Below are 27,894 nucleotides of genomic sequence, written 5' to 3'. Positions count from 1 at the left end.
GGGGGGGGAGTTTCAGAGAGGAGAAATAATTTTTGGTGTTCTATTACACAGCATAGTGATAATAGTTAACATATATTTCAAAATTGCTAAAGAAGAGAATTTTAACCACAAAGAAATGATAAATATTTGAGGTGATGGATGTGTTTGATTATTCCACAGTGTGTGCATGTAAGAAAACATCACTTTGTACCTCAAAATATTCAATCATTATTTGTCAATAAAAGATAAAACTTAATGCAAATAAAAAATAATTCCTTGGAAGAAATTAATGAATAATTTATTCTCTCAGAATGATTTTCATTATAAGGCACTATTGTGAGTTTACTAGTTCTTATTTTTTAGAATAATGGAATCAAAGCTACAGGCTTCTATAATTTCTCAAAGGGGAATCTGAGAATTAAAGATCAGGCTAAGCTTTTTGTTTTAATCATAATTATAAGTACTGAAACACATTTTGCCATCAAGTATTGCCCCCAGTGTGCTTAGCATTGGTCAGGTAATGTATGCAGGAGTTAGTCCCTCCATTAAATAATTTAGAGAAATAAGTAAATAAAGTGAAGACGAAAAGACAGCAGCAGAAGTGTTTTACAATTTGAAGGAAATAATTTACAGGGAAAAAAGGTTAAATAGCTTGACATTATATGATTAATGTAAACCTTTTTCATTGGGGAAATGTAGCTCAATGCTGTCAATTAATAGCCTCCTGTATATGGTAAAGCCATGATCTTCTGTAACCCAAGGATAAGGAGCTAGTCTGGACAGTTAAATGTGTTTCTAGAAATTGAAGTCATTGTATTTTAAGTTTTTAGTTGCAGAAAGGTTTATATGCTTTTAAACTAGAGGAAAAAGCAAAATTGAATATAACTTGAATTATTGTCAGAATCACCATATGCCATCATCCAGACTCTTCTTTACTACTTTTTGAGTTTTTTTCATTCATTTTTAACAGTAGTTAAATTTGTAGTTAGTTTCTTACCATGACCCATGTTCCTAGTCATAAGAGGACACACCTTACTTATAAAGATTTTTGTTTTATGTTAATGGAAATAAGTTCTATGTGTTTCCAAAACTGGGGTGAAAATATTAGTATATCATTTAATTTAAAGGTATTTTATTGCTCAACTTATTACACATTTATGTTTTCAATTCTTTCATTCTTCAAGGATTTACCTATTGTAGTTAAAGCAATGGTGTTTTGTTTGTTTTTGGTTTTTATGCAGTTTTTTTTTTTGTTATTGTTTTATTTTGTATTCTTTCTGAATATCAATTAATGTAGTATGCCACTAGTTAATATATTATTACAAAGACTGTTTGCCACATTCTGGGTCATCTTTATCTATTACTCTTTGAGTCTATTTTTCTCCTTAGTTATTCTTTCTTTTTTCTTTCTTTGTTGTTAATTCTTATGTTGACTTAAATGCTGCTATTTATGAATAATTATTTCTTACCCACAGTTTTGTTTTTACCTCAAATGAGAGAAATTGGATGATTATCAAAATAACTAATTTGCAAAAGAAGCAGGGAAAGAGTATTTTAAGAGGTATCTCATAGGCTAGGTGTGGGATCCACCAGTTCATAAAGTGTGAACAGCTAGGGTATTGATGATTTTACGTCTGCTGGAGCTTCATTAAAATCACATTTAGCTGCTTGGGCTGGGGATATGGCTCAAGCAGTAGTGCACTCGCCTGGCATGCGTGCGGCCCAAGTTCTATCCTCAGCACCACATACAAACAAAGATGTTGTGTCTGCCGATAACTAAAAAATAAATATTAAAATTCTCTCTCTCGCTCTCTCTCACTCTCTCTTTTTAAAAAAAATCACATTTAGCTGCAACAGTCATAAGGTCAGGCCTCCATCTCATATAGGTGTTAAGACATCTTGACAGACTAACTACAGGTTATAAGAAACTGATATAAGCAAAAATTTTCAGAACTTTAAGCAGCAGCTGCCCCTCCCCAACTACATCTCCTTGCAACTTTGGGACTTGTATATAAAACAATTTCATTTTCTCTGCCTCAGTTACTAGTCTGCTGAGAAGGGTTTAAGTACTAGCTCTTCGAAACTACTTTATGTAGTCAGAGTAGCTATCAAAGGCCTTTTTAAGCCTGTCACTTGCTTTAGTATGGTTTTTTTCCATTTAGATAAAGGCTTTGTGGGTTTAGGATATTCAGTTACCAGATGGGGGAAAAAGGCACCAAAATGAAAGTCTTTTATTTAAAACAACTTTCATTATTGAGAGTCTTTTATTAGTAATAAGTAAGTTATTTATCTTTTAAAATTATGAATGGCTGGTTTATTCAGTATTGCTCAGGCTTCTGGAACAACCTGAAGCTAACTATTATGGACAATTTGTCGCTTTTACATTTCAGTCAGGGTTCATAGGCTACCTTAAGTGGTGTAATTATCGACTTATATACAAAGTGGCTCTAAAAAGAATTTTTTCCTTAATATGCCCTCTATAAATAAGTCAATGTGAAAATAAGTTATAACTGAATTATCTGTATTTAGTTAGCCTCAGTGGCTGCTCAAAAGTATTATATCTTAAGGAATTATCAAAAAGAAATTCTAATTTAATTTCCAGAAATAATTATGATTATTTGATATGCTTGAATAGCTGATTAGTAATGTAAACTCAAACATATTTTATTCACATTTTTAATTAAAACAATTTTTAGTAGGGTGGAAAAATACCAGCTTATCTTAGACACATTATAAACTTCTCTAAATAACTCTTTCAAAGATCTGACGTGGAACTTGGATCCTGTTAGGCAGGCTTTTTTGTGGGCGTATTAATTCACATTCCACCTGTCAGTGCACATATAGGTAAAGACATTAAACCACACCCTCTGTTCTGACCTTTTCCTCAGGGGACACTGACTAGAATCCTCTGGCTCAGCCTGCAAGGCTATTTGAGCAGCTCGGTTTGAAAGAGCTTTTCCTTTTGAATAGGGCAAAGCTGCAAGACCAAGGGAAATAATGTTGCAACTACGTTTCTCAAGACTGCTACTATGGAGATTTAAAACCTGACCTTCCCTGCCAGGTTCTGCTTGGAAGGCTTACTTATTACCACAGACAAATTTGATACCAAAAGCAGTTTTATTGCTCAGCATATTACACATTTATGTTTTCATTCTTTTATTCTTCAAGGATTTACTTATTCTAGGTAAAACAGTGGTGTTTTGTTTGCGTGCTTTTGGTTTTTGTGCAGTTTTTTGTTGTTTTGTTTTGGATTCTTCAGATAAAGACTGGTAGACATTTAGGAGTCTTTCTGTTTTGTTTTTGTTTTTTAGATTTGTAGGGTTCCCCCCGCCAGACATTTTCACCCTTTTTATTGTTCAGTACTATGAATTAATTTTTTATGTATTTGATAGCACTAAACAGAATGGAATATCTAGATAAACTAAAAGGAACTTTTTAAATGTAGTAGAAAACTGATAATTGAAGAAGCTTGGCTCCTTCATCTTCTAGAATGGATTCTTACAGGACCTATTTGGCAACTGTCAAACTCGATGGCTGTTGGTTGGAAGAACAAGATGAAGATATTTATGAGGTTGAATCTCGAGTGCCTTTACCGTATCCTTTTCCTTTGTGTGAACATTTGGATGAAAATAACTCAGTAATTATTAATACTTCTATTTTCCACTTGATTCATAAAAGAAATGGGCATATATTAAAGCTAATTTCTAAAATTTCACTGCCTACCCCTCCTTATTCAGTAAGTATAAAATATTAATTTAGTTTAACAAATAAGTATAATGAGAAATGAAATTTTAAGTATTGTTAATAAGGTTAACGGAATAGAACCTTATTTTGTTATTGTTTGGTATATACTGCTGCCCATTCATCCTAAATGTATCAAAGGGCTCAATTTGATCTAAAAGTCCCAACTTGGCTGTGTTCTTAATTCCAGAAAGCAGAATGAGATAATATTACACTTCTCCAGTGCCAGGTGAATTGTTTAAAAAATATTCTGCTTGTCTTTAAGATTCTTGTTTTTGTATGTTTATGAATCCAATCCTGAATAAAAATGGGAATAAAAATGGAATGATTATATTTGAGAGAATAGGTATTGTGATACCTAGACCAGCTAAATGAATTGTTTACATCCATGACATACTGACAGTAGTTCCAGGCAAGGTAAAAGCAAACTTGGATTCTAGATTTTCTTACACCATAAGGAACTTATTTTTAGTTTTCTATATGTCAACTAATTCTGTAGAGAAATATCTTTTTTCTGTTTTTAATGTGAAACTTATAAACATTGCTAAAGGTGTTTAGCATAAAGATACCTGCATATTCAGTATTCCAGGTTTATTTGATTCTCAAATATGTTGTGAATGATTGACTACAAGTTATTCAGCACTTTTTCATAACTTTGGTGACTTTAACTGTACATGCTAGCTAATATTTAACAAACCAGATGGTTTTTAGAATAGTGTTGTTACCCCTTCTACAACTTTTGTTTTAAGTGTCATAATCTTTACTAAAGCTTATCCATACTTTAAGTATAATGGTGAGTTTACTAAATACTTTGAAAATATTGAGTTTAAAATTTTTATATAATTCATACTATTATAGATATTAGGAGTAAATCATACCTTAACTGGATAGAAGGTATTGTGTAAAGTATGTAAATGAGAATTTTAAGGGGGACTCTTATCCCAAATGCAGTGGATCCCAATTGCTATTGTAAATAAAATATATTAGTCTTACTTATTTGATTGCTTGAGGTTTTTGCTTTGTTTCTAAAACTGAAGGGTTTTTTCATGATTTCATGGTAAATATCTAAATGTATGTGAAGGTGGTTTAGATCTTGTCGTGAAATGGAGCATAGAGGCAAAGACTTATCAAATTTATCTAAAGCAAATATTTATTTTATTGTAAATACTCTATTGAATTTATGTAGTAAATTTGGAAAATAGTTCATCTTCTTTTAGTTATAACTTTGAACTCTATATTTCATGTATTTTCTAGGTCATTAGTATATAATAAAAATTATGTACATATTGAAGCAATTGATGTACTTTAAAAAATGTATTGACTAAATTCAGGAGAGTAGTTGTGTACAGCATGTATACTTCATGGTCATTTTCTTTATAGTAAAAATTAAAATATAGTATTTATCCACATTTAAAGGAAAATACTGTTGGTAGTTAAAAGTGAACATGTTCATAAAATTTTTCCTTTTTAAAGTAACAATATATTTTCACAGATATTTTAGGAAATTAGTTACAAATTAAAATTTATGTTTAATTTTCCATTATGAGTCTTATATCTATGCTCATTTTTAAATAATAGGTTATAAATAAAATTTAAACTTTCTTTTAAAACAACAATTATTGGGGTTGGGGTTGTAGCTCAGTGGTAGAGTGATTGCCTAACATGTGTGAGGCACTAGGTTCAATCCTCAGCACCACATAAAAATAAATAAGTAAAACAAAGGTATTTTGTCCATCTACAACATAAAAAAATGAATTAAATTAAAAAAACAATAATTGTATACTGAATATTTTGGAAATTGATTTGGTTTGGCAATAACACTCAGGTGTGAGGAGCAGAAGTCTTTAAGAATAAGATTTTAAATATTATCTTAATTTTATAATACATTATTAATGTCTAATTAGAAACCTTAGAAACCACTACATTTTATCATTTTAAGCTTAAAACATGGCAGTAATGTCTTTCTGATACACAAACTTATGTAAATTTACAAAATTTATTTAAGAGACTTGCTGTAAGCCTGTTGTCAATACATACAATTATTTCTTAAAATTCTGGGGCTAAGTACTGGAAACATTTGAGCTCAGTTTTTTGTTTTTTGTGGAGGTTTTTTTTTTTTCTGCATGTAGTTGTTTTAGTAAAAACAGATAAGTAGATGGTGACATATAAAAGCTCAGATAACTAAAGCAAAGTTAGTGCTTTTTTGTAATTTCGCACAAATGATTAAGTTATGGCGATTGAGAGCTTTGGCCTCAAGTGTGTATTACCATCTTAAAAACTATTTTAAAAATGGAGTCAGTATATGCCAATGATAGCATTCTAAGAAGGCTATATTTTTAATGCCTCCGAATTCTAAAGTGTTCAAAACAAATGTGGAGTCTACTATTGACTTATCCTACCCACAAATGTTAACATGCATTAGAACAGTCTTAAGTGACTGTAAGTCAGAAATATGTCTTTTATTTGAAATCCTTACTTTAATGGAAAATGACACTGGTTTTCCAACACTTCATCTTCCTTTATGTATTCTTTCCCTTCTTGTTTAGCTTGAACATGCAAAAGTTACACAAACAGAATTGATGCGTGAGTCATTCAAACAGAAACAACAGGCAACAGAGTTCCTTAAATGCCAAGAAGAACTGCGAGAGCGCCTTCATGAAGAGTCTAGGGCCAGAGAACAGCTGGCAGTGGAGCTCAGTAAGGCTGAGGGTAAGTACCTTGCCTTTGGCAAGTCAGAGTAGCAGAACTTCAATCTTAAAATAGAGATTTTGATGTACAGCCAAATTCAGAAACAAATCTACTCTAATTTAGAGCAGCCATTGGAAATTAGTTGTCTTCAGAGTTTTTCCAAGCAGTTTTTAAAACTGCATATACACATTTAAATATAAAAGGAACTTGTAGAATTACTGAAAATATAAAGGAATTTTAGAAAATAGAGAAATGGATGGTGGAGAGTTGTTACCATGATCCCACCATCCTAAGACATGCCTGTAATTTAAAAATGAGAAAACCGAAGGTAAAGATGTTATTGAATTGTTTAAGGTAACCATTAAATAGTGACCATAGGCTTTAAGCCTCTAAAGCCTTGGGCTTTGCCTCTTCCCCCATGCTGTGGTATTGACCTTAACCTTCTAGAATTAAAATACCAACTTGAGAGAAAATGTTTTGTTAGAGCTTCATAGTCATACATAGTAGCTGAGTTCATCTCAACAAACTCATACATGCATGGAAATAAATTTCAGTTCATGATCCCCTTCTTTTCCCTCCCGTCTTCTTTCCCCTCTCCCATTCTCTTTACTCTATTAGAATTGTGATTCGATTTATAATATCTGATTTACATTAAGCTAGAAACTTGTCTATTTTTATCTTTTTACTAAAGTGAATTACGCATATACAATGTGATGATACTTCAGTATAGCAAAGTATTTGAAAGTTTAGAGAAATTTCACATTAATGTCAGGTTGGTAAACAAGAAGACTGCATTAGGCCAGGCACAGTGGCACATGCCTGTAATCCCAGTGACATGCCCAGGGACACTGAGGCAGGAAGATTATTAACTCAATGCCAGCCTCAGCAATTTAGCAATGCCCTAAGAAACTTAGTGAGACCTTGTTTCTAAATAAAATAGAACTGGGGATGTAACTCAGTGGTAAAGCACCCCTGGGTTCAATTCCTGGTACTCAAAAAAGAAGATGACGACTAAATCAAATGTACATATTAAAAGTTAAGGGCTGGGGTTGTGGTTCAGTGGTAGAACATTTGATAGCACACATGAAGCACTGGCTTCAGTCCCCAGCACCACATAAAATATACTAAGTAAAGGTATTGTGTCCATCTTCAACTAAAAAAAAAAAAAGTCAATAAGTTGCTGCTATTAATAGCAAATTCATTCAAGACTCTTAATAGGTTGGAATGATTTAAAGTTTTGCTAACAGCTCTTTTGTTCATATTAAAACATATTAATGTTCAAATTTAAATGAGTTGTAATTCCATTTCCTGTTCATTTTATCTTACAGGTATCATTGATGGCTACGCAGATGAAAAAACTCTTTTTGAAAGGCAAATTCAGGAAAAAACTGATATAATAGATCGCCTTGAGCAGGAGTTGTTACGTGCAGGTAATAGGTTGCAAGAATTGGAAGCAGAACAACAAGAAATCCAAGCAGAAAAAGAATTATTGTCAAGACAGAAGGCGGCAATGAAAGCAGAAGCAAGTCCAGTTGTACAACGTACGTATTTTCAGACTTTGGAACACTTTTCTTTTCATTTATATTCTTTAAACATTAAGAGTGATTTTCCCCCCTTTTTTTCAATGCCATTATTCATATACCATATAGGAACTTGAAAAATAATAGCAGAGTGGGCTGAGGTTGTGACTCAGTGATAGAGCACTTGCCTAGCAAGTGGGAGGCACTGGGATCCATCCTCAACACTGTATATGAGTAGAATAAAGATCCACTGACAACTAAAAAAAGTATATTCAAAAAAATTATAACCAAACATACCTATAGGTAATTGTCTTATTAGACAACCAAGTAGAACCAGGGTTTTCTTTTCTTTCTTTTTTAATCTCTGGCAGATGTTGACTGTTAACAGGAAAAGACAATTCTTTACTTAACCCCAAAAATCTGCCTCAAGAGAAGGTTACAAATAATGGGCCAGAATATTTTATAAATTGTGTAAGCTTTAGGCTTTTTAATAGAAAAGAGACAGCAAAAATGTATTGTCGGATTAAATAACTAAGAACTTGTTTTAGTAATAAGCAGGTCTGGGGCTTGCAAGCCAAATAGATGGAAAAGGTCAATGGCGCTAGAAGCAGGCTGACATCTAGTGTAGTAGGAGTTCAAAGAGAATTTAAATTTATAAATAACCTTAATTTTTCCTTAAATAAGAAATTAAATAATATCTTGACGTTAAAGTTTGTTTAGCAGTAAATGTCAATCTTTGTAATAGTAAAAATTTAAATTCAGTTTATTGTGTCCTCACTTATAGTAAACATAAGTTGGAATTATAAACTGTTTGTCTAATTTCATTTGATCAATTAAGAAATACAACATACATTTTTTGTAAAATGATGAAATTAGTCTAACATGGGTTTAGGGTTGTAATTTTTAATGGGGAAAAACTTTGTGTCATACATGTAAAATATTCAAGAAATATTGGAACTTCTTAAAATCTCCAGTGATAATAATCAGTGGCTTCAGCGTCTGCTTTCTAATATATATGTGGGCACATACATTATCTTATTTTAGCCAATAGAATATGTATAATATTTTTGTTGTGTCTTGTCTTGTTTTCTATTTTCATAGGACTAGTAGATGCTGCAGTCGATGCAGCACCTGAAGCAGGTGTGTGCGTACAATTGCATGGACTATTTTTGAGTGGTAGATTTAGATGCAAATTTTGAGTAACCCTTGGATTTTCAACCAACTAACATGTCTCTAATTTCGCAGTTTTGCTGCTGTGATTCACTCTTAAAGTTGTTCTCTTTAACAACAAAACAACTTGTCTTACTATAAAAGTTCACATTTTCACTTGAAATTAACAACTGAGATTGATAATGACATCATCTTATTATATGTTATGCATGAAACTTAAAACAATTTCAATTTTTCAAAGAAAATGTTTTTTTTTGTTAACAAATATATTAAATCTTGTAGTCTATGACTTTCCAGAATCCTCTTCTAAGTCAGGAAGTTTATAAGATGATGGTAGTAAAAAGATCATTGGAATTTAGTAAGAGGCTTTCTGATTGATTTACTTTATGTTAACATCTAGTATCAGTGTTGTTTTCAAAGGAAAAATTTTTTCTGTTGATTCCTTGTCCTGAGTATAGTGTTGGTACATCAGTTAGTATAAAGATTCTAGAGATAAGTTCTTTCCATTTTCTTTATTAGAGGATTGGTTTACTTTTTCTTTTATACTTTATTATTATATTAATAATGATACTAACACAATAGTGCTTACTATACTACAGTTATTGTTTTACATATTTTAACTCATTTGATTCCAAATTTGCTGTAAGAGATTGGCAATGATATAGTTCCCATTTTACATATAAGGAAACCAAGGATCATCATATTGAATATCATGTAAAACAAAAGAGGCAAGCTAGGATTTGAAGACATAGTCTGTTTTTAGTGCTAACCACACTGCCTCTCACGTGTCAGTTTTCCCTTGATGCACATACATGTGAGCATGCAAAAACAACTCAGTAATATGGATCTAATAAGGAGTAAGAATAACAGGAAATTCTGGGTCTAGTCATATTTCTTCTTCTACAACTCTTCCTTGCTTGTTTAAAGATTTACAGTGATTTTTTGTGTATATTATGTATACGTATGAAAGTGATTTATGGGTTTGGAATGAATTAATTTTTGTGTGAGGTAAATAAAAATGTTCTTTTTCTATGCTTAAATTTCATTCAATTTTGTTCTATTCTTAATAGTGAAAAGTGGCTTTTTTGTCATTTGCTATGTTTTTACAAAAATGGTGTTTTTGTGACGGGACTTTCTTTTTGTTAATTCTGCATAATTTTAATAATACTAGTTTATGTATGTGTAGCAGTAAGATATTTTGTTATTTCTATAAGAGAATATTTACTTTTTAATATGGACTTAAAATATTTCTCAGCCTTTATTTCATGAAGGTAAAATTTACTGGAAGCACCATTAATTATAATTAACTCTGAATGCTTTTGCATTTATAAACAGAATTACTACATGAGACAGAAAAATTAATGAAGGAAAAGCTAGAATTGCAGTGTCAGGCTGAGAAAGTACATGATGAACTTCAAAAACAAATGAAAGCTTTGGAAATAGATGTTGAAGAGCAAGTCAGTTGGTTTATAGAGATGGAACAAGAAAAAGATGCTGAAGTAATGGATTTAAGACAGCAAAACCAAGCACTGGAAAAGCAATTAGAAAAAATGAGAAAAATTTTAGATGTAAGTATTTGCAATTTGATATTGATTTTTCTCAGTAGAATACTATGTGATACTGTTCTATATTATTTTAACTTTAAATTATAGGGACTCTTAATATTTTTGCTTATGTGTGTATTCCACCAATGGAGAGAGTATTCCAATAATTTATTATGTAACAATCAAAATGAAAATAGTAAAACTAGGGCAGGGAATGTAGCTCAGTGGTAGAGTACTGCTTAGCATGAATGAAATGAGGCCGGCCCTAGGTTGAATCACCAGCACCAAAAAAAAAAAAAAAAAAAAAAAAACCTAAACAACAACAAAACTTGTGCCACTAGCTTGTGAATAAGCCCTACTAGTTAACGTTCCAAAATTCATAGTTAATCTTCTACTAGTCTCTCATTTAATCAGTAGTCAAAGCAGGTAAGAATTCCAAGAGCTAATTGTCTACCATTGTGTCCACCTCAAAAGGTGTGAACACAGGTAACAACAGTGTGGCACTTGGACTGGAATAGTTGCCAAGCTTCCATTGCTCTCTTCCAAAAAGATGTTAAATCTTTAATTTCACATGGATATTCTTCTTTAAGATTTCTTATAAGCCAGATTTTCTCTTCACATATCAGAGAATTAGAGTCTTATACTATTTATAATTTTAGGTATAAAACTTAAGATTATAAGAAATTGATTTACCAGACAGTTTGTTTATTTGCTTAATGACTGAGTTAGCAGTGTAATTTCTCCATTGTACAAGTACATTCATTGATGGAGAAGAATTATTTCATTCTGAGTTTAACATTACCTAAATGAAAACAAATGTACTTCAAATAAATTTTAAGTATTTAAATTTTGTGGAAGAACCCAAATAGGTAATGTGTCATACCAAAAATATTTTTGAATCTTTGTGATTCCATGGTCATCAGTCCTTTCTTTTCAAACAAACTTAACCTATAACTAAAGAGAGATAATTGGTTTAATAAATATTGTTTCTTCAATTACTATTGTTTTTATTATTGTTCAATTTCAGGAGCAAGCCATTGACAGAGAACATGAGAGAGATGTGTTCCAACCAGAAATACAGAAGTTAGAACAACAACTTAAGGTTGTGCCTCGAATCCAGCCCATTGGTGAACATCAAACTAGAGAGGTAAGAACTTTATTGGTATTGCCTATTTGTATCTTGAGTGTGAAGTAAGAGTTACATTATGAAAAACTTAAAAGTGAATAAGGTATAAATCTTAAAAATCAGGACATTGAATGTTACTTAAATGTGAGGAGGTCATTAACCCTAAAAAATGTTTATATTGGACTAGGGGTTATAGTTCATGGTAGAACACTTGCCTAGCATACCTGAAGTCCTGGATTTGATGCCAGCACCATCAAAAACAAAAAACAAAATATAACAATGTTGTACTTAAATTTGGAATTATTCCCATCTTTATATATTTTCTAGTATTAAATAAACTTCTCTGCCTAGTTCTCTACTCCCATCCCAACTAAACTGATAATTCTCTGTAGTCACTCTTTACTAATTATTTCCCTTTCTCTTCTCTTTTACAGTCCACTACAATGAAGTTTCCAACATCTTTTTCTTGGAATTTTATACCCCTTAGTATATTTAAACTGTTCCTATGAAGGTTACCCAAAGCCTCTTGGCTGTATCTAGTAATCACCTCTCTGTCTTTAATACTACTCAACCATTTAGAGACACTCATTACAGTCTTCTATAAGTATCGCCTTCTCTTGACTGCTGTGACACACCTACTGTAGAGTGTGGTCTCTCTCCTCCAGTATTTATTTGTCTTCTGCCTACCCAAAATAAATGAGGGGTACCTCATGACTTAGTCTTAGAGTCCTCGTTCTTCCGTTTTTACATTTTCTTCCCAGTCATCTGTAAATTGCCCCACAGATGTTCCTTTATTCCTAACATCTCTGTTGAACTCTGTACTTGAATTTTCAACTGCCTACTCCGTCTCCACATAGATTTCTCATTTTTAACATATCCAGGAATCATATTCTTGGTTCCTGAATAGCCTTTATCAAAAAGACAAGAATAAAATTATTCCTTCTTCATCTCAATAAATGTTGTGCCTTCTAAATCATCTTCTTTGCTAAGTTCTAGAATTCTTCCTCAGTCCCACTCCTTCTCAGCCCTGATCCCAAACCATTAATGGATCAGATTTATACTATATCTTTTTATTCTTTTCACCTTTATTCATTTCCCTGTGTCTTAGTTGTCATTATTATTTGCCTATATGTGTGAGGTAGCCTCCTGACCAGTCTCCCTGCTTCTACTCTGTCACTCCCACTGTCCATTTTCCTCATACAGAAAACTCTACATTTATTAAACAAATGCTACATGGGAAATATTATACATATTTATACGTATATCACTTATATATATTTCTAAAGATGGCTTATCCCGGTTATAAAGAGATTGTGCTTGAGATAAGGCAATCCCAGTGTGGATCATGGCTGTGCTATGTAGTAGATGTGTGACAGTAACTAAGCTACTTAACCTTTTAAATCTATTTATTCATTTCTAAAATAAAGACAGTAATAGCTCCCACTGCATAGCAGTATTAGTGTGGCCCTTAGTTAACACTTAAATTCAACTACTATTATTTCTGAAAATAATTTTATTGCTGAAAATTATCTACAATTTCTAAGAAGTTTACTTGATTCATTTCTCTTAAAAGTACCTCAATGAAGTATAAAATGCCTATAAGTTCATTGTAATGAAATTTTAAATCTGCTAGAATAGCAGAAAAGTCATCATTCCCCTTGTTTGTAGTCATTGCCCTTATTTCTAACAAATGTATTTTTAGCTTTTGAAAAACAGTGACTTATTCATTGAAACTCAAAAGATAATTCAAGATCTCGAACTTTGACTGCCATTTTCTACTATATAATTTTTTAAAAAATATTTGAAAGTTGACCTATCTCATTCATGAAACTTTAAGGTATGTTTGAGTTTCCTCAGGAACATTGTGACCCATTTGTTCTCTGCTTACCCTGCCAGAACTAATCCCAGCTTCTGTTTTTCTGAAGACCCAAAAATTCCAACTGTGAAAACATTATAATATGCCATTTCATTGTACCTGTTATATAGCCTTTTCTTATGAACTTAATCCAAAACTTAGTCAACCTATTATTCTCAGTAGCTTTATTACTGTTAAAATTTAATCCTGTAATTATAATTAAGCTTGCATTTTTTAATGTTCTGAATAATGATTGTCATTTTGTATAATTGCCTCCAAGTATTTCACTGAATAAAGGCAGTATTCTTTTATTTCTTACCATCACTTATCTTTTTAGGAACTTCCTCTCCCTCTTGATCAGAACTAATTTCATAAATTATCTTATTAATCCTTCCTGTATTCTTCTATCCCAGAGCCACTGAATTGAAGGCACTTGCATATCAGTATTCAGGGATAAGTTCTGGGATGTGTCATCATTTATTTTGGATGCAGGAGAAACTATTAAGACACTAAATGTACAGCTCTCTCTTACCACCCATCCTCATCTCTATTCTGGGATGGTGCAATGTATAGATTGAAAGTGCTTTGTAAATAACTATTATCAAAAAATAATTCATGAAAGATTTTTTTTCAGGTTATCTTCACATTCTGAGAGCAAGTCAGTAAGTACTCTACAAATTTGCCATCTTTAAGGTCATAGGTCTTAGTATGATTGTACCATTACTAGATAATTCAACATTATTCAAAATGTGGTTTTCCCCTCTTCCTAGCTAAAGTCTTAGTCTTAAGAGAAAGAAATTTTTCTAAAAAGGGTTGAGCAAAAGCAATATTTGTTGTTTACTAGTGCTGCCTAGTTCTTATCAACTTGGGAACTATCAACCTTTGTTTGAGATAATAGTTGCTATCCTTATAAAAATGAAATTAATATAGCATTTCAAAATGTTTTTTGAAAAAAAATGATTTTTGAGATAAATTAAAAGTTATGAACTTTTCAAATTTTTAGATTTTTTTTGTTTATTATATTTTCAGGTTGAACAGTTAACAAATGATCTAAAAGAAAAAACAGACAAGTGCAGTGAGCTGCTTCTATCAAAAGAACAGCTTCAGAGAGATGTACAAGAGAGGAATGAAGAAATTGAAAAGCTAGAGTTCAGAGTGAGAGAACTGGAACAAGCCTTACTTGTTAGCACAGACAATTTTCAAAAGGTGTGACATTTTGAGTTAATTTTATTAAGTGTTTTAATGAAGAAAAGTTTGATACACAAACATCAGAGCTTGAATAAGAAAGCTTGAGGGTGGGGGCAGATGGGAAAGAGCCTTCATTTTTATCTGAGAAATGCATTTTAAGTGTCAAAAGTTCCTGTTTGACTCTATGAATGTATTCAAGACTGAATATCTGTAACTTTTTGATATTCATTAATGTAGAGTTTGTCCTCCTAACTGGTCAGAGAGAATTGCTACTTATCCAAAAGGAAACACGAACACACACACACACACTCTGAATAATCAGTATTTAATGTCTGAAAATTTGAGAACATTCTTATATATTTAAAGGTAGCGGACCAAAAACAATTTGGAGCCTTAGAAGCTAAAGCAGAATTGTCTCTAGAAGTGCAACTGCAAGCTGAGCGAGATGCTATCGACAGAAAAGAGAAAGAGGTAAGGACTTTTTTTTTCTTTTGTGTGTGTGTGTGTGTGTGTGTGTGTGTGTGTGTGTGTGTGTATTAGATGTAGATGGGCAAATATCTTTTGTTTTATTTACTTACATGGTTCTGAGGATTGAACCCAGTGCCTCACACATACTAGGCAAGCGCTCTACCACTTTATTTTTAAATGACAAAATATGTTTTGAGTTATTTTAAAATCAGTTACCTTGAAAATATCATTTGAACAAAATGAAGTTTGTGGTCTAAAACCAAAGTATAGACTTTCTCAATTCAGTGCCTAAATTGATCTTCAAGACAATAAACATGTGAACTGATAAGCTTATGAAGGAAGTTTATTCCAGGTTGAGAGGATAACTAGTGTGAGCACTTTGAAGCAAGAAGAAATTTAGAGAGGGAGAAAGGATAATTTAGCAGGTACGGGCTGAATGAAGAGGACAGTGGAGAAATGTAGTAGTTAGGACAAAAGGCAGCATCTCTTTTCTCCTGTTCGTGCTATGGGCATTGAGTTTTTGCTCCTCTCTACTGTGAATTTGGGTTTGCTTGCTTTCCTTTTTCTTTTTAAACTTTTCCCTGAGAATTGATAGTATTGTTTTACAAATATGAAGCTTGTGCTTAAAAGATTAATAATGAACTAGGAATGGGAATTTAGCTCAATGTGGGTTTGAATCTGCAGCACCACAAAATAATAATGACAAGAAAGTAACTATAAAGTTATCCTGTGTTGCCCTTCTCCCTCCTTCTTAAAGAGAAGGATCCAATTAGGCATGGTGGTGCATGCCTGTAGTCCCTGCTTCTCAGGACTCTGAGGCAGGAGAATGAATCACTTGAGCCAAGGAGGTTAAGGTCAGCCTAGGCAACATAATAATACCCCTGTGAGAACAAGAAAATAAAATTTACCTTTAGAGCTATAGTAATTTTAACTTTCTTTGTCTACTAGTAGTTTTCCTAAAACATATAATACTCAACATTGTATAGTAATAAATAATTTTAAATGTTTAAAATGTTTTTAATTATGTTTTTGTCTCTTTCCATAGAATTTTTCTCAGAACATTTAAATTTATTTTAACAATTACTTATTTTGCTTAAATATCATAGAAGTATTTGGTAATAAGTACTTGGAAATCTGTTTACAAAACTAATTTAGATATCAGCTAAAATGACGGTTCAGTGAATTTGTAGTTCAAAGAAGAAAAAAGGAATCCATAGAAATTACTATAGTTGAAATGATCCATGAGAAGGATCGTTTTCCCATTTTTATGTAACATCTGAGAAGTTCTTGTTTATTAAGTTTGGAGTTTTCATGGAAGCAGTGAGCACATTTTTTGTGTGTGTAATTATTTCTGTATATTTGAAAGGAATTAATACTTAATGATTTATCTCAAATACTGAATAATCTCCTCCCCCAAAAAATGAACCTTCACAACTGGATCTAAAAGTAGTGGTAGTTGATTAAGGATATTTGATGTAGCTTACTAGTTGTTTCTCTTCATTTGTGTGTGTGTTCTGGGGCTCAAAGGGCCTCACACAAGCATTCCATCACTGAGTTATTTCCTTAGCCCTAATTCTATACATACACACACACACACACACACACACACACACACACAGGTTTTTTTGTTTTTGTTTTTGTATTTTGAGATGGAAGCCATTAAGTATAGTGCCAGGCTGACTATAAACTCCAAATTACAGGGTTCAAGCAATCCTCTCACATCAGCTTCCTGAGTAGCTGGAACTACATTCATGTGCCACCATGCCCTATTATTTTTATTATCATTTGAATGTAATATATATCTACTAACACCTTAATTTCCTGAATTAAGTTTCTAATAAACATCTACCTTTTACTCAGGATCATAGTACTAGTAGTACAGAACTATAAGAAACCATAGAGAGCATCTGTTAACTGACTTTCAGTTTTTGCAGATAGAGACCCAGAGCCAAAGATGTTGAGTGAATATATACAAATTAAAATAACAGCTGACCTTCATTTACTTGCTTTAAATAACTATAATGAGTATTCTATCAGAACTCACTCCCTTACCTATAACTGAATAATGAGAGGTATGAATGTAGAATTAAAGCATATGTCTTTTAATGAAAATAACTTAAGCATTCTATCCTGAAAACTAGGCAAATGTTTTCAGATATCCTATTGAGTATAAACATAAAGATATTTTTATGTATCATTATAGTTGAGATGTTCAAATACTCCTAAAACCTAGATTTGTATAAAACATTTTTTGAAAGTTCATTAGACTATTTAGAAATGTGGGATGAATAAAAAGAAGAAAACAGCTTCTTATAGGAGAAGGAAATATTGTGGAGACAATAGTTATTTTGAGAAAAGGATCAGTAAGTTTTAGCTCTCTGAAGAACTAATGAGCTCTAGTTTACAGATAGCAATAGTAAATAATAGTTAACTTTGCTGAGGGCTGAGGGCTAGAAAGTATATTAAATGCCTTGTCCCATTAACCCTTAACACTCTCCCTGGGAATAGATTCTGTTCTAAAATCTCCTAATTTGCCAATGTGTGACCTGATCCTTAAGAGAGGTTAGTACTTAGTACAGACAGAAAGAACTGATTCTGGAACCCTATGATGCTATGATGCCAGAACACTGAATATATTTTGTTTGTTCGTGAAAAATGTTAAAGACTGTCATTCAACATTTATTATTAAGCTGTTTCTGAATGTAGAGCACTTTTGTTCAGTTGTGAAATCAACACCAGACTTCAAGGAATATGCTATCTAATTAGTGAAACATATATAAGTTTTTTAACATTTTTTTAAGTTGTTGATGGACCTTTATTTTATTTTTTGATTATATGTGGTGCTGAGAATCGAACACAGTGGCTCACACATGCCAGGCAAATGCTTTACCACTGAGCCACAACCCCAGCCCCTATACTTTTTTTTTTAAGAGAAAAAAACACTTAAAAAATAAAATAAGACTCAAATAGGTACAAATCAGTGTCATCCAAATAGTCTAGATAATCAATTGGTAGATAAGTAAAACAAGTTTAAACCTTTCTAATGTTCTGGTTTGGGTGTTGTTATAAGACAGCTTGAAACTAGAGTCTGCTTGAATAACAAGAATGTTCCATAGTGTCATTTGGAGAAACTAAAGTCTGATGTGATGTCTAAAGTTCAGCTACTTAAAATAAAAAATGTTAGTACTTTAAACCAGTCCTTCTCTGCATATGAATCAGCTGGGGATCTTGTTAAAGTGCAGGTCTTTTTTTTTTAATCTTTTTTTTTAAATTTTTAGTTGTAGAGAAACTAAATACCTTTTTTTTTAATGTGGTGCTGAAGATCAAACCCTGTGCCTCACGCATGCTAGGCAAGCGCTCTACCACTGAGCCACAACCTCAGCTTCCAAAATGCAGATCTTGAGTGCAGCACAAGATTCTGTGCATCAAATGTGCTCTCACATGATGCCTATTCTGCTGCTCCAGAGACTACACTTTGAGTAGCAGGGCTTTTAAGACATAGAGCTAAGAATTTGACTATTAAGTGATATTACAAGGAAAAAAAAAAGGTAATGTGAGGTGGGGCAGCAATTTTACTTAAATAACTATGTGTATGTTGATTTTATAATACCTTGTCATTAAAATTTGTTATAGAAGAGAATAGGTGTAAATACTGTCAGATAACTTTGAAGAAGATACAGTCATCACAATTTTCAATAAACTAACCTGGAAATTATATATGTACAACCACTAAATGTATTTTAGTGTCTACAGAGTTCAGTATCAGTGTTACAAAAAAAATTTAAGTAGAGGTCTTAGATATTAGTTATTAGAAACAGGATAAATTATAGTTTAGGACTGGAACTCCCCAGGTTCAAAAGGTGGTTTCACCACATAGTAGACATGTGACCTCAGGACAAGTTACTCCTTGTTGTAACTCCCTTCCTCACTTCTGAAATGGGGTTAATCATAGAATAGAGCTCCTAAGGTTGTTACAGGCTTTTTAAAAAATAACAATATATAAAGTACTTTGTACCCATGCCTAGCAGTAATTCTCTATAAATAATAGCCATTATTTAGTATTGATACCATTTCTGTTTAAGAAATATTAGGCTGATTTTTTTTTCCTTGCTGATTTGATACCATTTCTGTTTAAGAAATATTAGGCTGATTTTTAAGGCCTTGCCTTGCCTGTGCTAGAATGATTCTAATTATGTGATGTATCAGTATAAGAGCAAGATATGCCCCTTTTCAACTTTAAGGCACTAAATGATTTAAAGTTGGCTCTGAGCCAGTTACTACTAAACACTGCTTCTGCATCTTAGGTTGCTGTTAATGCAACATTTTTGATCATCAAGTAAATATATGTTTATAAATTCATTTATTAAATATTAAGTAGCTGTGAAGCAGTGAGCTAAAGTGACTGCTAATGTCCTCAATCCCATTTTTTTTAAACAGAGCAATAATTAGCTCTTAATATTCATCATCAGGTTCATTTTTTTTTGTATAACCATCAAAGAGGATTATTTTACTTTTATTACTAATAATCTATCTTCAAAAATTAAATTTCTGTTTTCCTATAAGTAAGAGCTCTCTGATTTTCTACTAAAATTATTTTGTTAACTTACTCTGCAATTCAGACCTAAGGATCTCTTGACCTTATTGTGTATCTCTGCTTCCATCTGCTTAATCAAACCACAAAGCAGCCAGGGCATTCAATGGATTATAATTAGATATTTGTGGGACTATATTAAGTTAGTTTTATTTGATACTAGAATAACTGAATTAATTCTACATTTTTTCTAAGCTTTTCAATAGCAACTAACTTAATTTTAACTGAATTTAACATAAGAGTTAGCATGTGGACTGCTCCTTTCTGTGACTCTTTCTGCTTATGGTAGAAAATGTTTCCTGGTGTCCTTCTTTAAGGTGTCTTCTAATTGGGCAAGATGCTTTAAGAATGTGCAGTGTGACAGGCACGGTGGCACACACCTATAATCCCACAACTCAGAAGTCTGAGGCAGGAAGATTGCAAGTTTGAGGCCAGCCTCAGCAACTTAGCAAGACCCTAAGCAACTTACTTAGCATGACTCTATCTAAAAACTATAAAATGAAAAAAAGGCTGGGGATGTGGTTCCATGATAAAGCTCCCTTGGGTTCAGTCCCCAGTGCCAAAACAAAAACAAAATAAACAAACCAAAAAACAAAAAAAAGAATGTGCAGTGTGAGCATGTCTAGGAACCATACAGGTATGGCTGGCTTAGAAAACCACTTTCCTTTATTCTTATGAATTAAACATATGTACTTTGTAAAGCAAATACAACATTCTTTTTTTTTAATTTTTTTTTAGTTGTAGTTGGACACAATATCTTTATTTTTATGTGGTACTGAGGATCGAACCCAGTGCCTCACATGTGCACAGCAGGTGCTCTACCACTGAGCTACAGCCCCAGCCCCAACATTCTTAATTCTATCTTGACAAACATGTGTGTAAAGTTTTTTTTCTTTACTTTTCATAATTTTGATATTAAAGATAACAAACTTAGAAGAACAACTAGAGCAATTTAGAGATGAGCTTGAAAATAAAAATGAAGAAGTTCAGCAACTACATATGCAATTGGAAATACAGAAAAAGGAATCCACTACCCGTCTACAGGAACTTGAACAAGAAAATAAATTATTCAAGGTAACTATTTTAGAAAATTTTTTTTCTATAAAGAGATAATAAGTTTTGCTCCTATGTAGTTATAATAAACATTTACTAAGTCCAAATCTAAATAATACTCACTCAAAGAACACTAGCAAGCAAATAGATTTGCATGGAACTTATTTTCTGTTCATAATTAAATTTTTGAGATCTTTTATGAAAATATTTCAAGAATTATTGATCTACATTATGTCTAATTTTTTTTTACTTGTACATTGTAGGAAATGTATTTTTTATAAGACTTAATTGAAACAATGTTGTGAAAAATGCCATGTCATGAATACATCCAACTATGATGGTTATTTTTGTCACTAGGATGAAATGGAGAAATTGAGATTTGCCATGAAGGATCCTGAGGCTATCTCTACTCATGACCAGCATAGGCTATTTGGGAAATTTGCTCAAATAATACAGGAAAAAGAGGTAGAAATTGATCGATTAAATGAGCAAATTAGAGACTTTCATCAACAAATTAGACTTACAACAGATAACAAGGTATACTCATTTAAAATTGGTTATTATCTGAAATCTAATATAGTTAAATAGAGTAATTAGCTTTGGATGCCATCTGTTATAGACTTAATTCAGTATTTTATCCTTTCCAATAAAATGTACTAATGTTGATATTTTCCTAATAGAGAATCAAATACTAAAAGCATAAGCCACTTATGTTTAATAGAACTTCCAGAATGATGTTCTAAATAAGGTCTTTGTTTGATGTGATAAGGGAGGTGTTGGTCTATATTGTTGGTCTATTATTGTAACATAATGTGTCTGACAAGCATACAGCTTTTGTGCCTGATCATCTTTAAGTTTTTACCCTAAAATAAAACAAAATTTTAAAATATGAATACATACTTTTCTGTGTTTCCCTTTTTCATTAACTAATAGGATTTTGAAGAAAAAAATGAACTGATAAGGGATCTTGAAGCCCAAATAGAATGTCTGAAGAGTGATCAAGAACGTTTGAAGAAAAATAGAGAAGAAGAAACAGACAAGCTCAATGAAGTGATTGAAAAACTTCAGGAGGAATTGTCATATATTGAACAGAATATGTTGGTGGATACCAGTTCCCCCTCAGAACAAGAGGACAGCTTGAAACATCAGTTAGAAAAGGTTATAGCTGAAAAGCTGGCTTTGGAACAGCAAGTAGAAATCACTAATGAAGAAATGGCCTTCACAAAAAATGTACTTAAAGAAACCAATTTTAAAATGGATCAGCTAACACAAGAATTAGTCAACTTGAAGAGAGAACATGACCCTAAGGAAAAAATCCAAAGTATACCAGATGAAAGTGTTAGCATGACTATAGATGATATCAGCAAAGACCAACCCGAACTGGAAGTAATCCATATTGAAGATGTTCTTAAACCCCCTGAGAACAAGATGTATCTCAGATCTTTTGAAGAAAGCACCAAAGTTTCCAGAAATTTGGAAACGAAACTGCTACAGCTTGAGAGCTCTGTTAGCGCAAAGGACTTAGAACTTATCCAGTGTTATAAACAAATAGAAGACATAAAAGAACAAGGCCAATCTGAAACAGAAATGCTTCAGAAGAAGATCGTAAACCTACAGAAAGTACTTGAGGAGAAAGTAGCTGCTGCTCTTGTAAGTCAAGTCCAACTTGAGGCAGTTCAGGAATATGTGAAATTCTATCAAGATAAAGGAGTAGATTCATCAGAACTTGAAAAGGAAAATATGCAGAATTTAAATCAAATAACAGAAAACAAGATGGAGTCAGATATGTCTGTATTAACCTTGAGAATATCAGACTTAGAAAGACAAGTGATTGAAATGCATACTACTTTGATTTCAAAAAAAGAACAAGTAGAAACTGCAGAGAAAAATGCTTTGGAAAAAGAAACGAAGCAGATAGAACTGCAGAAGTTATTGGAGGACAGTAAGAAAAAACTTGAAGGAAAAGAAAGGAAAAGAAGCCCTCACGGAGATTTTGTTCTCAAGGTTAGTTTTATATTTGAGTTTTTCACATAAAATACCCTAAGAAACTCTTTTTTTTCCTTTGCTTATTAAGCTGATTGGTAATTTACTAAGTCAAACAGTTCTGCTGACACCTACCAATTTATACATAATGGGATTTTATTTAAAAAAATCATACTGTTCTTAAAGAACTTTAGACAAACTAAAGAATTTGTTTGAGCAAAAAGTGCTACATGCATTGTGCAACACTCAGAACCAGAAGAGATTCAAACAGTTTCACTGTGCAACAGTGGGTGGTATTTAGAGGCAGAACTCACACATAAAATTCAGAAATTGCTTGATTGGTCATGGCTAGACCTTGTTTGGATGTGATTTGATTGGTTGATTGCCTATGATTGGCTGAAACATAGTTGCCTACTATCATTGGCTGAGACTTAGTAGTTGATTATACTCTGTTCATTTGATTTCCTACCAAGTTACATTTCAGACAAGTAACATTTCTTACACAGAAACTCAAGGTATAGGGACCAGATTGAATTTAACACTATAGGGTCATTTTATTATCACTAGAATAATGGGCCCAAATTATATTTTGTGATCTTCAAACATCTTTATTCAATCAGGGTTGTCATTAATTAGAATAGTTCAAATAAATATGGAAACATTAAATTTAGCAAATGTCCTCTAGAATTTCTGTGGATATTTTCCCCCTTAATGTACCTCTACTAAGTATGTTATGTCATCATCTCTTTTAAGTACCATAGTGCACCCCATAATCATCACCACCACAATAATGTATATTCATGAGTATTCTATACATTCTAATCTTGCACCGAAGACAGTTTATTAATAGATGATTTTTAATTAATACCAGCACAATTTTTTTTTTGGTTGGGGGAGAGCTTCATAAAATGGTCATACCACAATTTTGCAAAAACAATTTTGGCATAAAATCTGTGAAAGTTACGTAGGTGAGATACAATTATAAAAATATCAAAATATATTCATATTGAATTAATATGAGTAACAAGTTATTAGCTTGGCAAATTTTATGCCTCATAATAGATTTTATTCTTCTTAGGAAAAATTTGTAACTGACCTAAGTCTACTTACAAGATCAGAAATTGCAGTTATTTCTTAGTGTATGACAGACATGACAAAGACTTTTTTCCTTCAAGTTCCCTCACTTAATAAACTTACAATTTCAAGTACCAGAAGTTCAGTCTTACCTGCCCCAGAAGATTAATTGATACATTGGGATTTTATGTCTACTTAATTTATATTGGCAAAGGATAATAATTTCATTCACTATACTTCTTCTTCCTAGCTCATTGGAATTGCATATTAGGTAATAATTATTAAAATAATTATTAAAATAATTATTAAAATATTAATATAACTTTTTAGGTATAACTTATAATTATTATCTTTGAGCTCATATCTTTTGAGGAAAGTAATATAAATATGAAACTTTTGAGTGGCACAAAGAATACTTTTATCAATAATTTATAAATGTTATATATATATATTAATGGCATGATTTGTCTTTCATTCCCAGAAAATCTTTCTTATTTCCTTAAGAATACAAAACGATAGTTCTTAAAATGTTTCACTATTTGTTGAAAGAGCATTTATCACTAAAACCCCTAGGCAGTCAGTCTTGGAAAAGCTTCATTAGAATGTGTAAATGCTTTGAACTTAGCTTTTTTTTTTAAATGGTGTATTTCTTATGTTTTCTACTGTTATCCAGACAACTACTGAGTTAATAAATGCCAGTGGAGAAAGTGGGTTTTTTGAAGAACTTGAGGCTCTTAGAATCGAGTTGGTGGCTACCAAAGAAGAACTTGCCACTTTCAAAGAAAGGACAGAAAAACTTCAAAAAGAGCTTTTGGTAAGACAAGTAACATAACTCCTAATTCATTCATTTCTACCCATCTTAATTCCCTTTCAAAATGTCCTATAGAAACAAGTCCAGAGCCATAACTTAAACTAAATTTACAAGTCTTTTTGAAAAATTCCATTGTTATAAATCTATTCACCATCTCCTTGCTTGTTTTGCTAGGAATCTTTATATTAGAAGAATGCTTTTAATCTCTAGTCTTTTAGTAAAGGAAGCGAAAAACTGCTGTTAAAGAGAACTTAAATCCCTTGAGAAACAAAAGTAAAGGCTAATAAAATTATTTCAATTTTGTAGTAACCTGTGACCATACATACATGCGAAAGTATATATGTATTACAGTTTCCAAAGTGTTTTTCCTATTATTCTGAGGCAAGTGAACATATAAATGAAATTATACTCTTTCCCTCTCCACTGTAAGATTTTCAACTTAATTTATCTGTGTTTCAGGTAAAAGAGACAAATATGGCATCTCTTCAGAGAGATTTAAGCCAAGTTAAGAATCAACTTGATGAGGAAAAAAAGAAATTATCCCACTTCTTAATAAAAGAGGATAAGTCTGAAGTACCAACAAACAGAAACATCTGCTTAGAGCCACTTCCTATTGAAGTAGGTAAAAACACTGCATCCCAAACGGACCAAATACTCAAGGTCAACATGAGCAACCAGACTCCACAAATTCTTGTTAAAAATGCAGGAATTCAAATTGATATACAGACTAGCTGTTCCTCAGAAAAAGTCTCTGAAATAATTAGGCAATTTACTAAAAGAATTGAAAACATACAAGAACTTCATGCCGCTGAAATTTTGGATATGGAATCCAGACATATTTCAGAAACTGAAACTTTAAAGAGGGAACATTATGTTGCTGTTGAGTTACTGACAGAGGAGTGTGGTACATTGAAGGCAGTGATACAGTGTCTGAGACCTAAAGAGGTATTTATTTTGTTGTTGTCATGTGGGGGGAGTTTCCACTGTTGTCAACAATCTGTTTTTAAGCAAAAATTTTAAAAGAAATTTGGAAAATATCTCTTCTTTATACTATTAGAATTTAAATTTCCCCATTGTATTAGATAATAGAGTTCTTATGTAAATTTGCAACTTGTTATGGTTCCTTAAATAATAACTATCTCTTCTTACTATGGTAATATCCATAAGGAAGAAATTATAGACTTGTTATAAATCATACATAGTTTCATTTCAAGTATGCTTAGATTGAGTTTTTTTCTTTTTCTTTCCTTTTTTTTTCTTTTTACAGCATTATAACAGCAAAATAGTTCCTTGGGTTCTGTTTTTATTAAAACAAAAATATTTATGTATGTTGTTTCTTTTTTTCTAATTAGGGATCCTTGATACCTGAATTAACGTATTCTAATGCTTACCAAACTAGAGAAATATATTCCAGTGGTAAGTTATATAAAATTCTGGAATGTTTATAGTATTTGATTAAAACGTGTTATTTTTGTTTGGAGAGGGTATTTTTTTTATTTTTGTTTGTTTGTTTGTTTAACAACAAATGATTGTTTTCTTTATTTTAGATTCTGGATCAGACTGGAGTCAGGGAGTTTATCTTACACAAAATCAGGGATTTGACACAGCATCAGAAGGACGAGGAGAAGAAGGTGAAAATTTAACAGAATCATTTCCAAAGAAAATAAAGGTATATATTTTAATAAACTTAGCCTGTATAATTTCTATGTTGAACATTGTAGTTTATTTAAAGTTATATACTGGATCTCTGAAAAAACTTGTATAGCAAGAAAGATTGAAGGAAGGGAGAGAGAGAGGGAGAAAATATGCTGCCCTCCACACCCTCCTTTCTTCCAGGATTAGTGAGTGACCAGATCTTTTTGTCAATTCTCTGTTAACTAGATATTGAGGAAAAAGGATGTTGGAAGTAGCATCCCTGGTTGCTCAAACAAAGTCTAGTACAGTCTACCCATCAAATAGAAGCAAAGAGTAGCACTCACCTCATGCTTCAAATGAAAACAGGCTAAAATAAATGACTTAAAAGAAAAAAAAATCCATGAGAATCTATTTCATTTTATTCCCATATTCCACAGATAATAAAATACAATATATTAAATAATTATGTTATGAAGATTTAAAAAAAATAATTTTTATTATTGGTGTTTTTGTTTGCCAAAATTATAAAAGTAGTCTCAAGGAATGGAAGTTTTTCTCACAGTATTTTTTTTTGGTCAAATCAATGGCTAATCATTAAATCTGGGAAGAGTACATTAGCTAAACTGAAGGAACTTAAGAGATGAAAGCTATGGAAATCATAGACCATCTATTGCAATTGACTTAGCTCTCCACAGGAAGAAGGCATTTAGTAAAGGTGCCTGGAGTTTCTTTTCTGCAGTTGCTTTTCTAAATCTATTTTGCTTCATAATGCTATATTGCTTAATATTTATTTTTCTTTGTAGCTCTCATTTTTTCAGTATTTGGAGGAGTTGTCATAACTTTGGCTTTTGGATTTTGGTTTCTAGGGATTACTGAGAGCTGTTCATAATGAGGGCATGCAGGTGCTTTCTCTTACTGAGTCACCATGTGGTGATGGAGAAGATCATTCTATTCAACAGGTTTCAGAATTTTGGCTAGAAGAGAGAAGAGCTTACCTTAAGATCATCTCATCTCTTAAGGATTTAATTACCAAAATACAAGTGCAAAGGGAATCTGAGGTACCCAAAGAATATTATATTCTATGTAGCATTGTTATTTTTAATGACAATAATGAACTTTGTAAATTAAATTCTTTTTTATATGAATTTTCACATAAATTATTGTATGTATTTTTGAGTCTGAAAATACATACGTTCTTTTAAATACCTATTTTGGTTAGTGGAATGTTTTAAAAACATGCTTATTTGAAACCTAACTTTTGTTATTTGTACTCTGCTAGGTTTATGATAATTCTCAATCTCATGAGAGCCTCCCGGACTGGCGAGGGGAATTTCTACTTGCTCTCCAACATGTTTTCTTAAAGGAGCGCAATGTTTTGCTAGCTGCATTTCAGACTGAACTGACAGCTCTAGGTACTAAAGATGCAGTTGGATTATTAAAGTGTTTGGAACAGCGAATACAAGAACAG

The 27,894-nt window shown here is 32.0% G+C and overlaps 1 protein-coding gene across 1 annotated transcript; it reads left to right on the top strand.

The window, feature by feature from the left end:
* Positions 1-3,185: 3,185 nt before the first annotated feature.
* On the top strand, positions 3,186-27,894 carry LOC308640282 (A-kinase anchor protein 9-like; the record flags this gene model as incomplete). The annotated part of the gene is made up of 16 exons (XM_081312241.1): positions 3,186-3,715; positions 6,267-6,429; positions 7,737-7,949; positions 10,434-10,666; positions 11,670-11,789; positions 14,653-14,829; positions 15,178-15,282; positions 20,792-20,944; positions 21,281-21,460; positions 21,857-22,927; positions 24,654-24,794; positions 25,251-25,736; positions 26,144-26,207; positions 26,339-26,460; positions 27,293-27,484; positions 27,706-27,894. Coding segments are annotated over exons 1-16 (3,855 nt in total), but the record flags the coding sequence as incomplete, so codon positions are not given.

Source organism: Spermophilus citellus (assembly GCF_964194105.1).
Source record: "Spermophilus citellus genome assembly, contig: SCAFFOLD_647, whole genome shotgun sequence".
In the NCBI taxonomy this organism is placed as follows: Eukaryota; Metazoa; Chordata; class Mammalia; order Rodentia; family Sciuridae; genus Spermophilus; species Spermophilus citellus.
This window is presented reverse-complemented; position numbering and strand designations above follow the sequence as displayed.